The sequence below is a fragment of the Biomphalaria glabrata genome, chromosome 8, assembly GCF_947242115.1.
Source record: "Biomphalaria glabrata chromosome 8, xgBioGlab47.1, whole genome shotgun sequence".
Taxonomy (NCBI): Eukaryota; Metazoa; Mollusca; class Gastropoda; family Planorbidae; genus Biomphalaria; species Biomphalaria glabrata.
Genome location: NC_074718.1, coordinates 38,612,257 through 38,627,670, shown reverse-complemented (window position 1 = coordinate 38,627,670; position 15,414 = coordinate 38,612,257). Strand labels below are relative to the sequence as shown.

At 35.1% G+C, this 15,414-nt stretch overlaps 2 protein-coding genes across 3 annotated transcripts in view; one reads left to right on the top strand and one right to left on the bottom strand.

Annotated features, from left to right (window-relative positions):
- The window catches only part of LOC106063138 (uncharacterized), a 68,159-nt gene extending 57,801 nt beyond the window's left edge, over positions 1-10,358 (top strand). For both annotated transcript variants that reach the window (XM_056037515.1, XM_056037514.1), the window contains exons 47-53: positions 138-237; positions 341-588; positions 2,125-2,296; positions 3,076-3,309; positions 3,933-4,109; positions 6,801-7,028; positions 8,303-10,358. In XM_056037515.1, coding sequence (XP_055893490.1) covers positions 138-237; positions 341-588; positions 2,125-2,296; positions 3,076-3,309; positions 3,933-4,109; positions 6,801-7,028; positions 8,303-8,694 — 1,551 coding nt within the window. In that variant the 3' untranslated portion in view covers positions 8,695-10,358. The remainder of the gene's footprint in view (positions 1-137; positions 238-340; positions 589-2,124; positions 2,297-3,075; positions 3,310-3,932; positions 4,110-6,800; positions 7,029-8,302) is intronic.
- A 394-nt stretch (positions 10,359-10,752) lies between these two features.
- Positions 10,753-15,414, bottom strand: part of LOC106063140 (uncharacterized) — a 150,076-nt gene continuing 145,414 nt past the window's right edge. Inside the window, exons 19-20 of the mRNA XM_056037516.1 lie at positions 14,893-15,026; positions 10,753-13,044 (exon numbers count right to left, since the gene is read on the bottom strand). Of these exons, the coding sequence (XP_055893491.1) occupies positions 11,490-13,044; positions 14,893-15,026 (1,689 nt within the window). The 3' untranslated portion in view covers positions 10,753-11,489. The remainder of the gene's footprint in view (positions 13,045-14,892; positions 15,027-15,414) is intronic.

Genomic DNA, 15,414 nt, shown 5'->3' with positions numbered 1-15,414 from the left:
CAAAAAGCGCTCTGAGCATGCTATAATCATGGAAGTAGCGCTATATAAAAGCTATAATTTATTTATTTATCTACACACATCTCATCTACACATCTTATCAAGACATACACCTTATGTATAAATTTTGAATTTTTTAGGAAGGCTGTGTATTCATTGATGGCTCCAACACTTCAGCTGGCAAATGGGGTGATGAGGTTTGTGGTCAGGTGATGGCTTATGTGTGCCAGGGTTGGACAGGTATTGGGCTGTTAATTGGCTTTTAAGAAGTTACACTAAATAAATAGTTCTACTTTTAAAATTTATTTCACTTTATTGTTCACTATAACAACTATTCCTGTAGATCCAACAATACCACCTGTGTTTGTCCCCCCATCTGCCAAATGTGATACCACACAAGGGTTCCAGGTATTTGGCACATCTTGTTTCAAGTTGGTCAATCAGAGTGCAACCTGGCAACAAGCTCAACAAGGCTGCAAAGACATGGGAGCTAACTTGGTCTCTGTTCTGAATGCTTTTGATGCTGCTGAGTTACTGCTCCTGATTAGAGATTTTGACTTTGGTGTTTGGATAGGCTTAAATGACATCCAGGTTTTTTAATTTTTATATTTTACACTTAAATGAATAACTTTAACGTTGTCATGTTCCAGATACCTATTAGATTGAAAAACATATTTAAATAGCCTTTTTATAATTAGTGCTATTTATCTTTTCATCTTATATAATATAGACGTTACTTCAAAAAAGAAGATGATTACGTCTTACGCGTCATGCATCTAGTCATACATGTTAACCAATGACTTAAATTCTGCCAAGTCACTGGTTTTCCTGGCTGCCTCAGGCAACCCATTCCATGCTCTAATAGCACTTGGGAAAAAGGGGCATTTGTACAATTTTGTCCTAGCATATGGAATGAGGGAAGTGCCTTTAGTGTCTTTCTGAGTATTTTATTAGATTTTGTTTTTGTATTTAACTATGGTTCAGTGTTCTACGTATAATTGCTACTTTACTAAAGGATTTCTAAATTTAGTGATTTTACTAAAGGTGTGTTACTCTAGTCAAATGTGAATATTCTTTAGTTATGAATCTCACTGCTCTATTTTGTGTCTGTTCCAGTTTCTTAATATTTTCTTGAGTTGAGGGGTCCCAAACAGAGGATGCATATTCTATTAGGTTAAATAACTTTTTAGTTTTATGTTCTTATTTGAATTATAGAAATTTCATTTAATAAACCCTAATGCTTTGATTTTTTGAGAGTTCCATCAATATGGGGATTCCATGACAGTTTTTCATTATTATAATGCCTAGGTATTTTTCGTTTTTAGTCTATGTTGCTGGTTTACCATGAATAAGATAAGTGGAATTAATTTGTTTTAGTTTTTTTGTTACTCTTAATAACTGACATTTTTTCTGGGTGGAAAGACATTGTATAATTTGATTCCCATTTCTGTAATTCATCTAATTCTCTTTGTAAAATTTCTGTATCTTGTGTTGTTTTTATTGTTCATTATTATGCCATCGTCTGCAAATAATCTGACTTATTTGGTAAATCATTTATGTAAATTAAAAGTAGTGGACCTAAGACTTTTCCTTGGGGTACACCTAAGTTTACTGTTATTGGTATTCATTTAGAGCCATTTATTATTATAGTTTGTTCTCTCCCTATCAGAAAATCCTTAATCCGCTGATGCAATGGACCATCAATGCCAAAATATTTTAATTTTTTAAGCTAACTATGGTGGTGAACTTTGTCAAAAGCCTTGGAAAAATCTATTTGCTCACTATTATCTAAACCTTTGGGAAAATCATCAATTAGTCCTATTAGTTGTGCTTCACATGATCTATATTTCCTAAAGCCATGTTGGTATGGAGTAAGACATTATGTTTGTCTAAGTGGTTTATGATGTTGCTACATATTATGTGTTCTAGGATTTTACATGTGATGCTGGTATGTGATACTGGTCTGTAGTCTATTGGGTCAGATTATTCTCCTTTTTTAAATAGGCGGGCAAATTATTTTATGTTGAAATATTTTAAAATTATTCTATTAGATAAAATGTACAGACATAAAGGCTTGTTCTAATTATTAAGTTTTGCTTTTTAGGTTGTTTCTCTTGTCTTTTCTAGACCCCAGGCACGTATGTTTGGGACAGTGGATATCCAGTGACTTACACTCAATGGGGCCAACATCAGCCACTGGATGAATCTGGATGGGGCTGTGTGTACATGACGAAGAATGGATATTTCAACAATGGATACTGCTCCGGCACTAGGGCCTTTGTTTGTAGACTGGATTATGGTGAGATGTTAGATATATCATAGTTACAAGTAAGGGTAAAAACTCAAAATGCCAACCCCTTTTTTAAAAAGTAAACTTTATTTATTTTGGCAGGCAGGACTCTACAACCACACCAGGCAATTTAAAACGAATAGAAGTATTCCCCTGATAGGGCAATCATCCAATTCTTTAAGGATCCTAATATTTCTTTATAAACATTGATAGCTTTAAAATACTATATATTTTTTTTTAGTTGGCTTTGAAAGCTTTTAAATATTTTTTTTTATTTATTAAAGACTAAACAATTTTGTCATACTAGTCTATATTTCAATAAAGTTAGTTTTAATATTGATTTATTGCCCCTATACATCATTGAAATATTGTCTTAGATAATATTGTGGGTTATCATTTTGTTTTTTGTTATTAGGAAGAAAACAATTGTTTTTTTATTTTTTTACCGTCTGAAAAGTCCTCACATAGCAAATCATTAAAAACTTTCTGATTATAAAAATAAGTATTGTAATATTTACTTTACTTAATACCAACATTTTTTTAAGATAACATAAAAGTCTTTTAAATTACTGCATTTTCCTATGTAGTGACTTTTAATTAGTTTCAAAAAAAGCTAATTCAAAATATTTCTTGTCCTACACACTTGATGTAGGTTATGTTTATATGGGTTTCAAATATAAAATCAAGAAATGCTTTTCATATTAAAGCCATTATTTTTTTTCTTATTCTCATTTAATGAGAACAGTAATCAATATTTTAATTTACTCCTTTATTTTTGACTTTCGCAGAACCTGCTCAGTTTACACCATCCAAGCTTAGTGGGTACTGTGCCAGCCATGAGTTTACTTTAGTTGGCACTATCTGTTACTTGCTGATGACCAATCAAAGTGTGAGCTATGACACTGCTTTGAAAGAATGTAGAAACAGACAAGCCACTCTAGCTTCTGTTCATGTAGACAGTAACACCTTGAATATATCTGGCACACTGGACATTTGGATAGGATTACGCCAAAGTCTTAAAGGTTTCTTTTTCTTTAACTTCTTTCTAATGTCTAATTTGAGGTAGTTATAGTCTTTGTTCTTTTTTAATTTATGTTTCTGAAGACATTAAAAGTCACACCAAAAAAATCTTCTTAAACAGTTATATTTGCTTGGTATTTTTTTGGTAAATTCCATATTTCAATAACAAGTCAGCTAAAACTCTCTTCATGAGTGTTATGGAGTGTCCGTGTGAGTTCATAAGGTGACTGTGGGAGGAGGTTATCCATTGGTTGTGAATGATGCAACATAGGTGGCATTGTTGTCCTTTGGTGTTAGTTAGGGGAGACGACTCCAGAACATGAGCCTAAACAGTTGTGTTATTGAAGATTTTGTCAAGAAATAATTTTACCAAAATCTTCTACATTTATTTGATTTCATATTTAGTTGGTTTTATCTGTATTATTAATAAAGTATTAACTTAGTATTGTTCACAAGGAAGTTATTCAAGTTATTGGAAGTTTTATTAGTTAAGATCTATAACACCTACATAGGTTTAGTTGTCTACAATCAGTGCAATTCCAGCAGGCAACGACCAGTAATATTGGGCCTATAGTTGTTTTGTTGTTTATTTCTTTGTAAAAGAATATTTTTATCCATTGTTCAGGAGGCTTTTACTGGGATGATGGATCAGCTGTGGACTTTACTGAATGGTCATCTGGTCAGCCGGATTGGTCAGGGTTTGATGAAGTTGACAAAGGGTGTGTTGCAATGAACAGCCAAGGGAAGTGGACCAACAGACATTGTCAAGATCAATTAGGGTTTTTGTGTTCAGCACCTAGAAGTGAGTTCAAATCATACCTTTCAGTTCTGATATGTTTAATACAGGCCTACTGTTTATTAATATACTAGAACCAGTGCTTTTTTGGTTACGGTACGCACAGGTATGGCGTACTGGCACCTTTTTTAATGTTGGGAAAATATTAATACTTTTTTTTGTATTTTAACATTCATTATTAATTTATTAGTAGTTAAAAGTTAGGCAATGCACCACTTAGTACAAAAAAAAAAAAAAGCACTGACTAGAATAACATCAGACTAAAATTTTAGACTATCTTACTACAATTAAACTTTGAAATTGACTACATTTTGATAATCAATTTACTTTAAACTTCATTTGGCCAAGAAAGTTTTTGCACTAAAAATATATTAATATAATAATGTAGTGAAGTCAAACAGCAAGGTGGCTTAGACTTAACTAGATTAAGATCGAGCTTCAAGCTGTCACCATAGAATATCAATGTCTGCAGCCTCTTTCCAACTGGTGTTCATTGTCCTGAAGTTCTCCATAACATTGCAGCCTCATATTATTGGAGGATGTCCCTGTTTTGTTTTTCTATGTATCGGCCTTCATGTTAATCTCTGTGGCATTTACGTCTCGAGAGACTATCTTTTCCCTTTGCAACATCTTGTGTGACTAAAGAGGCCAATCCTTGATACACAGTTGCGATCGCAGGTTGGGCATATGTAATCACCAGGCGCCGTTGCATTTTCACCCTTCTTTCTGCTTCTGTTGTGTATGACATCTGCAATTCCTGACCCTTCCTTTATGCTCACTCTCCATGTGGATCTATCCAGTGCCACCTCTTCTCAGCTGCTAGTGTCAATTTTGATGAGCTTCATGTTGTGTTTGCATAATGTATAATGTAAAAGTGGGCGACCAGCGGCTCTCCTGCCTTCTATTAGAATGCCTTACAGAATGTCTTGTGGAAGTCGACCTACTGGCATTCTACGAAGGTGGCCAAGCCAGCCAAGGCGCCTGCCGCTGATAACAGAGCGTATGTCCTGGAACCCTGCTCTTCGTAGCACTTTTTCATTGGTTATCTTATCTTGCCACCTTATTTTAAAGATCCGCCTTAGGCATCAGAGGTGGAAGACATTCAGCTTTTTTTTCTGCCATGAGTAGGTTGACCATGTTTCACTTCCGTACAGCAAGGTGCTCAACACAGAGGTCCGGTAGACTAGGGCTTTAGTACTGTTAGTCAGCAATATGTTGTCCCAGACTCTTTTCTGCAACCGTGTTGTTGGATATGATGGAGCCAAGGTAACAAAACTGATCAACAATTTCTAGTGGTTGGCCATTAATGCTTACTTGAGGTGCAGTGTTTGTGTTTTGGACAAGTATCTTAGTCTTGCTTGGACTGATGTTTAAGTCATGTTAATCTTGCTTTGACTGATGTTTAAGTCATGTTAGTCTTGCTTTGACTGAGGTTTAAGTCATGTTAATGCTACCCTTGAAACAAAGGAAAAATTTAGTCATATCTTCATTTCCTGGTGGAGTGCCCACTTAGCATAAGATTGCTTTTTATATGATTTGATCTCTGTCATCTTAGCCATTTCCTGGTGGAGTGCCCACTTAGCATAAGATTGCTTTTTATATGATTTGATCTCTGTCATCTTAGCCATTTCCTGGTGAAGTGCCCACTTAGCATAAGATTGCTTTTTATATGATTTGATCTCTGTCATCTTAGCCATTTCCTGGTGGAGTGCCCACTTAGCATAAGATTGCTTTTTATATGATTTGATCTCTGTCATCTTAGCCATTTCCTGGTGGAGTGCCCACTTAGCATAAGATTGCTTTTTATATGATTTGATCTCTGTCATCTTAGCCATTTCCTGGTGGAGTGCCCACTTAGCATAAGATTGCTTTTTATATGATTTGATCTCTGTCATCTTAGCCATTTCCTGGTGGAGTGCCCACTTAGCATAAGATTGCTTTTTATATGATTTGATCTCTGTCATCTTAGCCATTTCCTGGTGGAGTGCCCACTTAGCATAAGATTGCTTTTTATATGATTTGATCTCTGTCATCTTAGCCATTTCCTGGTGGAGTGCCCACTTAGCATAAGATTGCTTTTTATATGATTTGATCTCTGTCATCTTAGCCATTTCCTGGTGGAGTACCCACTTAGCATAAGATTGCTTTTTATATGATTTGATCTCTGTCATCTTAGCCATTTGTCGAGTCACTCTTTGCCTTCTCTTGATTTTCGCACATGACTTGCATGTCTCACATGCATATGTCACTGTTGGACTGATAATTGTGTTAATTAGGTGGATATTTGTGTCCAGACCAACATCTTAGCTTGTCCAGATAGGCCATAACTTGGAAATGGCCCCTGCCTTTCTTATTCGGCATGCTTCATCATGGTAAACATCCCCATTGAAGGTGGCAAGTAGTCCAATTTTCTAAGAGCTTAAAATATTATATATTTATAAATATGGGAACCTTGTTAAACTGTCTTTAAACATATTAGTCATATGAGATATTTCTAGTTACATGCCAATGTTAAATAGTTTAAAGCATTCAGCTTCTTACTAGATTTGTGTAAATTGATGAATTTCGCTATAAAAAAAAGATTTTCTTGTTTGTATGATTTACAGTATTTGCTCATGATATAGAAAGAAATTTCTTAATGTGTATTTTTGTTTATATAATGTAGCATCTAACACAACAGCCATTTTTGTGTTAAAGGTTTTGATATAGATCACCCTGAGTTAACAATCTCATCTACAACATCCAGTTCTGTGACATTGGTTACATCAGTCGCATCTAGCTCTGTGACATTGGCTACATCAGTCGCATCTAGCTCACTGTCCACAGCCATTAGCAGATCTACACTTGCAACTACTCAGTCCAGCATGCAGTCATCGCTACCCAGCGTACAGTCATCCACTGGTAACATTGTAACCCAAGCTGCAGGTAAACATATCTCACCTTTTTTTTTCTTTAAGTCTTTAAAGTGAGATGAAACATAACAAGAAAATAGACAAATCTGCATACATATCAAATAGCTAACTTAATAATGATCACCTCCAAAAAAAAGCTTAAAATGTTATACTGTTTAAATCATATAGCAGCTATGAGGTAGTGGGTAGTGGGTTTCATTATGCGAGTCCCATGGTCATGTTGACTGTTGTTCTGACTTATCCATGGTCCTCGGTTCAAACCCTGCCCTCTCCATCCCCCGTCGTCCTGCTTTGGACTAGGAAGTAAATTATCTTCACCTCTTAAGGAATATTTGAAACATGGAAAACATTTTACAAAACAAACTTTTTATAAGCCTTTGAAAGAATTTAAAAATTTAAATGCATCAAATTCATTCATTGTATGTTACTTGTTAGAAGTTGATGCTAAATTGAGTGTCTATGTTTACATTTACAGCATTATTGCTAGTACCCACTGAAGCTTCTATATGTAATGTGTTTATGTTGTCCACTTGTCTTTGTGAGAGATAAACAATTAGATAGAGCCATCGTTTGTCTAATACATGCCTAACGGCTGTCTGTGTCGGCTCTATCGAAGTTGTTAGTGAACAGATGCTGCGAGGGTGGGGGAGGGGCTAGCTGGAGCTTGTGACCTTTGACCACTGGGGTGGTAATTTGCATACGGGCGAAATGACTCTGGATCAGAAGAATGTTTTTATGGACATTCCGATGGTCTAGAGGCTAGTTTGGCTTGGTGCGTTATCGCTAGGCGGTGGTGTCGAATCCAGTGTCACAGGTTCGAGCCTCGGTCGGCGCATGCCCTTATTTTCGTAGCATTTTAATTCACTACTTTCTCTCTTAAAAACTTGGTCCCTGGTGCTGTTATTAATTTATGTTTAATATATGTAAGAACATTATTATGTGTAAATGGTGGTACATACATTGAAATGTCCTTTTCTACTTATGCTGATACATACAGAATGAGGGATTTTTTAAATTATTTTTTTTTACTGAAACTATTCTTCAAGCCTGGCTTATAGATACCTTGTTACACTACTTCACATCCATAAAGTAACTATAATGCAGATATTTTTTTTTTTCCAATTTTGTAACTGGTGTATTTAGGGCAGGGATTTCCATTCTTTTAAGATTCCTAAATAGAGTTTATAATTCAACACTACTGACTAATCTCTAAGTAACCTGTTGTATATTTGAACTGTTTTTAAAATCTGGTTAATTGTGTTTGAATTTGTATCTTTTTCACAACAGCCCATGGTTCCAAGTTGGATTCTGGGGACATTGCAGGTATTGTCATTGGTGTCATCCTGTGCAGCATCGTCATTGTCCTTCTTTCTCTCTTCCTTGTGAAAAGATACGGCCACTTAAAGTCCTCCTTCTTGCGACAAGAAGCCTCTCGGAGCAAAAATTTTGAAAACAGCCTTTATGAAGCAACCCACAAAGACACTCTGTCCAAATTTGATGATGAGGTGGACGCAGTCAGTATCCTGGGCTTGGACAGCAGGGGTCACCATGTCAGTGTCAGCTACACAGCAAAAGACAGAAGTCTGTCTCTGAACCCTGCATCTGACATAAGGACGAGGGAGGACACTGCATCTTACATTCCCCTTGAGGATGAGCTGGGAGCTGGAACTCAAACATAACAACAAAGTAACTGTCACTTCACTCAGTAGCATGGACATGTTAACCAATATAAATAAGGCATATCACAGAGTTTTTTAAAAATGTAATTTTATAATTAATGTTACAGTTTTGCAATCTGATCAATTTGTGTTTAGTGTATTATTTCATCCCTGTTTCTTTTCGTTTGAACAAATTCCCCAAAACATATTTGACAATTTTTTGTTATCAAGGCTATAATTATGAACAATCATTTTTGATATTAGAATTTTAGAATATCTGTTTCTTTTAATATAATAGTAATTATGTGTAACAAAACAATAACAATATGGTCTAAATACTCACATGTCAGGCTGTCCTTATTTATTAAAGTTCATATCTTATTAATGTTAGTCAAGCTTAGGTCTTACATTTGTTCGTTTCTTCTGTGAAACGAACGGTTAACATTATTATTTGTACTTGTGATAACCGGTACCTGTTAATATTTGTGTAAATAAACTCAGTTTTCAGTGAGACCTAAATGCTTAAAGTGTCTGAAGAGTAATTGAATGTTTTAAACTATCACTATGTTATTGAACTTATTGATGCCTGTCTTGTCATTGAGAAAGTAGGCTACATGTTACATTTTTAGTAAATTCCTTTCAATTTAGAACCAATTATTAATTTAACATTCACAAAAACTGATATTTAAAAAATTATTTATTTGAAAATGTTTTATGAACTATACAAACAACCCTTTCATTTGATTATTGCTTGATCATTTTAACTATTTCATTCACTTTTGTATAGAACCTTGCACAAAAGTAAATTTTAATCTATGAGTCACTCTTTTGTGAGTTTTCAACCAAACTGCAAAAAAAAACACCTTTTTTTTTATCTGAAAACTTACTTTGAACTTTCTCTTTGTTTAATCATCAAAGTACAGGGTGTGAATGTAAAGGGTATGTGTGTATGTAAAATCTTTCAATTTTCTGGATGATCCATTGCAAAAGAAGATTCAGATTGTTTAAATTGTTAAAGGTTATTTGTTGTAGCTGTTTAATATTAGTCAAAATGTAATTTATTTTGTGGTCATTTAAAAAAAAAAATATATTATTATGGAAAGTGTTAATAACTGATCATCATTCTATTCAGTGTATTATTTATGTTTCAATATTACTGGATTCTTGTACACTCATACACTATTTATATTTGTATTCATTTTACTTGTATATAATTGTTGTAGGGAATGAAATGTTGAATAAGTGTAAAATGTGGAGACATATATATATATATATATATATATATATATATATATATAGGCCTACTCTTTTCCGCATAACTTCAATACATGATTCATTCACTAGAACTCAAATCTAGACACATGAATTATCTATCTACACCAGGGCTAGAATTAGGTTTCTGATACAAGAATAAACTTTTCACAAGGAGAGTTTAATAGCTGCCAACCCCCAGAGACACAAAGCTGATTTACACACTATTGGACGTGTGTGGACACTTTGTGTTTAAACATTGTGTTTATCTATGTAGAAATTTGTATTTTTTTTTTTCTACATGCAATTTAATCTTGATAAACCAAAAAAAAAAAAGTTACTGATAAAGTTTGCAAACTGTTTTTCTTAGTACATTGAAACATTAGAGCTGAACTATGTATAATTAATAGAGGAATAAAGGACTGAAAAAACAATTGTTTATTTACAATGTTCTTGTCAGTGTGTTGTATAACACAACAAACATATACAATACTTCATTCAATATGTTAACGTTTGAAAATTCCATTGTTACTATAAAACATTTTAAAATTCAAATAAGTTTTGTTTTTACATTGTCACAAACTATAGCAAAAGATATCTTTTGAGTGTACACATGGAAATGCTCATTCTTCATTAAAAACCCTTACTATGATTTTAACCCATGAAGAACTATAAAGATAAACTGAGGCACCATTTAGCCCTCACTAGCACAGAGTAAGGCTAATGGCATCTGAAAAATCTCTCACGAAGGTAGGACACACAGTTGTTGAGGCCAAAAAAAAAGCCCTGATTATAATTAATTAATTTTGGTTTAAAATCAAAATTCTATTTCTTTTTTTTTTTTGCTTTGGCAAATTTTGGACAAGATGTGCAAATATCCTGTGATGAATCTAGATGGGTGTTAATTATCCATTTCATTGAACAACATTCTAGACTAGAAGAAAAATACTCGGGCTAAGTGTATCTATATCGCAATCTAGTTTTTCAAACTAGTAAATAATGTGCATTGATGTTTTGAATTTTAATGTTTCCAAGCAATAGGACCTCATTTTTAGTAAGTTTTGGTGTATGCAAATGCAACTATAATGTGATGCGTACTTCAAATATATATATTTTATGCTTGTATTTTTGGTAACTAAAAAATGTATAAAATATTGGTTGAAATAAGACAAGAACAACTACAATGTGGAAACAATGTGAATTATCGTGAGATTTGTAGTAAAGAAAATCAATGGCAAAGGTTTCTTCATTTAACTCAAATAGTCTAAATAAGTAGCCAGATTATCTCCCTCTAAAAACTAAACATTCTTATTACAAAGCTTTTTCTTTTAATCAGTTTTCAGATAATGTTTAATTTGTGTCACACAATGACATGAAAAAAATAGCTGCCTTTAAGCACAAGGTAATAGTTGTTCAACTGTTGTGTCTTAATTTAAAAATACCCGAGATAAACTTGTCAAAACCTTGACAAAACACACATGCTATTGGGTAACAGATCTAGCCCAATCTTTATATAAAAAATATTCACAACATGCCGCATTACATTACATATATCAGAGTTAAGGTTAAAGTTCATAAGTCTCACAGTCATTGTTAGTCAGCTCATGAAGTTCCTTCTGAATCTTCACCAAATCTTCTTGCAGTTGTTGAATTCGTAATCTTCTGCTGTCTTGATGAGGAATGCTGGGATCGCCGCTTGCAACTTCCGGTCTCTCAGAACTAGAAACGGAAGAAATAAAGTGACCCGATGTGCAGGGGAGACAAACGGCGTTTTTACCAGACGTTACTTTTGGATGGATTTCAATTTGAGCTGCAATGTTATGACTTTGATTGGTGATATCAACTGGTGGCATTGTGGGAGCTGATGATGAGGCATAGCTTTCGTTGCAATACTGGGAATGTATGGAGTCTTCAAGGTCAGAAAAAGAGCTCAGCTCCTTAGAATCTGAGCAAGAAGCCTTGGAAAGAGGAGGCGAGGAATTTCCTTCCGAGGAATGATACGGGGATGTCTCTGCAGACGCAGCTTGAAGATTTCTGCAATTTAAACAAATGTCAGAATTGGACAAATCTTGTTTTTCCTTTTTGAAATCGGATACGAGGCACAGAGACGAAGAGTTCTTCGGGACGGCAGTCGTTGTAGCAGATGTTGACGAAGTAAAGTTATTAGCTAGTGGAAGATCTGGCTTGTGTTGCAGTGGACTGGGCGCACTCAATCTTCGGAGATTCTCCATACCCATCTTTCTATGCTCACACGGCAAGAGGTGGTTTGTATCACTCTGGCCGATGGAGGAGGAAAATGTAGTCAGCGGGCTGGCATTTTGCCAGGTAATAGCTTCTCTGCAACTGGATTCGCTTGACGGCATTAGCTTTAAGTGCCCAGCCTCGCTGCCAAGCACAGGGATGCTGACGTCATAGCATGGACTGACACAGCCAGCAGACGATCCTGCCAGGCTCTCTGTGTCTTCCACGTTGCTATTGCTGTCCTCTTCTACCATCTCGATGTGAAGCTGGTGGACAGCAAACAATTTGGCCTGCTTTGAGTTCAGCAGACGACCTTGCCAGCGATAATCCATACGGCGCCCCCTGCCGTCCAAATCGTCTCCAACAAAAGAGCTCTCTTTATGATTTGCATTGTATTTTAGGCTGCTTCCCCGTTTTAAGAAAACGTTTTTACTATTAAAAGTTTGTTTGGCATTATGTGACTTCGGCATTAGAGAGTTTTCCAAGCCACAGTTTTCTGCTGCATCAGCTGAATATATATAAGACAGAGCATTCGAACAAGTATTGCCCTTTGGATAATTAGTCCCCCCTCGCCCATCAAGAACTTCAAAATCTGAATTGTGAACAAAATTAGATTCAGAGGAAGAAAATGGTACAAAGGATCGAGGGGTCTCAAGCGACTGTCTTTTTTTCCTGACTCGGCTTCCTGCACCAATACTCCAACTTCTGGTTAATTTCTGTAAGGTACTCGAACCTCGTCTGCCCAATTCTCCCGCCTTAGAGCGCTTTTTGGTGACTGCTGCAGGTTTCGTAACAGATACAAATCCCATCTCTGTTAGAATGTCTTGCTTCTCAGTATAATCATACGTCATTCCTTCACCATCGGAGATTGAGCTACATCTATGGAAGAATATAGACATACATGTGATGAGCTTTCAAAGAAATCGAAGAATGTAAGTCTATAAACATGCCAATTTCAGACTTTGCAATCTATTTGGCAGATACAAAGTCATCTGTTAAAATAATATTTAGCGAGATTTTTTAAAAATCTCAAACACAGACCTCGACAGACATGCCCAATGTTTGTATCAGAATGTCAACTAGATCTATTAAAAACTGGGAAACCCAGCACTAATATTGAAAAGAAAACAATGTTTCTACCGAAAGTAGACTAGCCCTTGATACTCCATTAGCAATAGGGTATGAAACTTTCAATAGTAACAAGCAGTGCTTTTTTTTGTAACAATATAGGTGCCGGTACTCAGTGATGGGTTGCCTAACTTTTTACTACTAATAATAAATATTTAATGAACGTTAAAATGCAAGAAAAGTAATATTTTTTCCCCACATTGAAAAAGGTGCCGGTACGCCGTACTGGTGCGTACCGTCACACACAAAAAAAACACTGGTAACAAGACAAGTAAAATAAACAAAAATACTTTTTTTAAAAAAAGCAAACTATTAATGAGTTAATTTGCATCAATAATTTTGAAACAATCATGCAATTAATTTTTCAACCAAACTAATAATATTGAATTTGTGCGATAGGAAATATTTTTATTAATTGTTTTTATTCAGCTCAACATCCTTGCTTTTAGCGTTCACACTGCGATAAGATCCAATCATATTTGTGGACAAGTGGGAGCGAGGAGTTTATGGAAGAAGGTTTCCGTGCAACCTTTTCAAAAGCTATTTAAAAAAAAAAGCTGCTCGAATCTGAATTCTAACTCTAGGTCTAGAGCCTCCTTTATAGAAGGCCGACGTGTTAGCCACTGAGCTATTCAAGTACTTATAAAAATAGAAAGTTTATTGTTTTCTATTTTTATTTAAAATTTTTTAGCGAACGAACTTATTGCTTATAGAAGGCGTATTTCCTGTTAGCTTAGCACGTATTCTATATTACACAAAATTAACTAATTACAATTTATTGATTAACTAAGTCTTTTTTTTTTTTACTGATTCGTATGTTGTCATCGAAAAAGAATTAGCGTGCAGTTTCAACTTGATCCGAGAATGGGAAGTGGGAGAAATAACGTGTCCAAGATTCCACCCAGATAGACAGAGTGAGTTTTGTAATAAATGACATTCCTTATATAATGGGTTTCGAGCTAACCAAGAAAAACTGGATATTAATAATGATTTTTCTTTAGTGAAAATGCCTGTATCTTATAAGATAAAAAAAAATAATTCTTCCAGTAGTATGAAGCACTACTAAGAAAGATACACCCCCCCCCCCCCAGTCAATGCAACTTACTAGATATTTTGATAACCTACAAGCACATATTAATTAAGTTATTCCCCTTTTAACTTACCCATATCCTCTTTAAGGATGAGACATCAATGATGTTGTTATGGGGGATTACCCATATCCTCTTTAAGGATGAAACATCACTGATGTTGTTATGGTGGATTACCCATATCCTCTTTAGGGATGAGACATCAATGATGTTGTTATGGAGGATTACCCACATCCTCTTTAAGGATGAGACATCAATGATGTTGTTATGGGGGATTACCCACATCCTCTTTAAGGATGAGACATCAATGATGTTGTTATGGGGGATTACCCATATCCTCTTTAAGGATGAGACATCAGTGATGTTGTTATGGGTGATTACCCATATCCTCTTTAAGGATGAGACATCAATGATGTTGTTATGGGGGAATAAGCTCTTGGGAAAAATTACCAGTACGCTTTCAGCATCGCTAACATAACAGGTCAAGGCAATAGTGCTTCATTATTCCTACCTGTCCCATTCTCGCGTATATCTTCTGTCGGCACTGGAGTCCTGCATCCTGTACATCATCTCGCTCATCACACTGGGGTAATGCTCAGAAGGCAACTCCAGCAGTCTCTCCAGCCTTGCTATCTTCTGGTCCAACTGAAGCACAAGCAAGCAAAAATAGAAAGAAATATGTAGAGCTCTTTCTTTCAAGGAGATAACAATATGGAAACTTTCAAGATTGGCATCTATGGGAGACAGCTAAAAATAGCTAGCTAGTTTTGTGTTTCTAGTGTTCAAACTATAAGAAGTATACTGTGTACATATGTTGGATATTTCAAAAGATATTCGAGATTTTCTTACATGGCTGAAATCCTGTAAACGGTTGTGAGCTCGATATACCCGGTGTACAAAGTAAAGTAAATGTTGATAAATTAGTTTTTTTTTTAAGTTAAATTGATGATGCACGTGCACATTTTATTACTGGAGAATCACATAGTTTTATTTTGCTATTTGTAACTTTTAGTTGGCAATTTTCTAGTTCAGT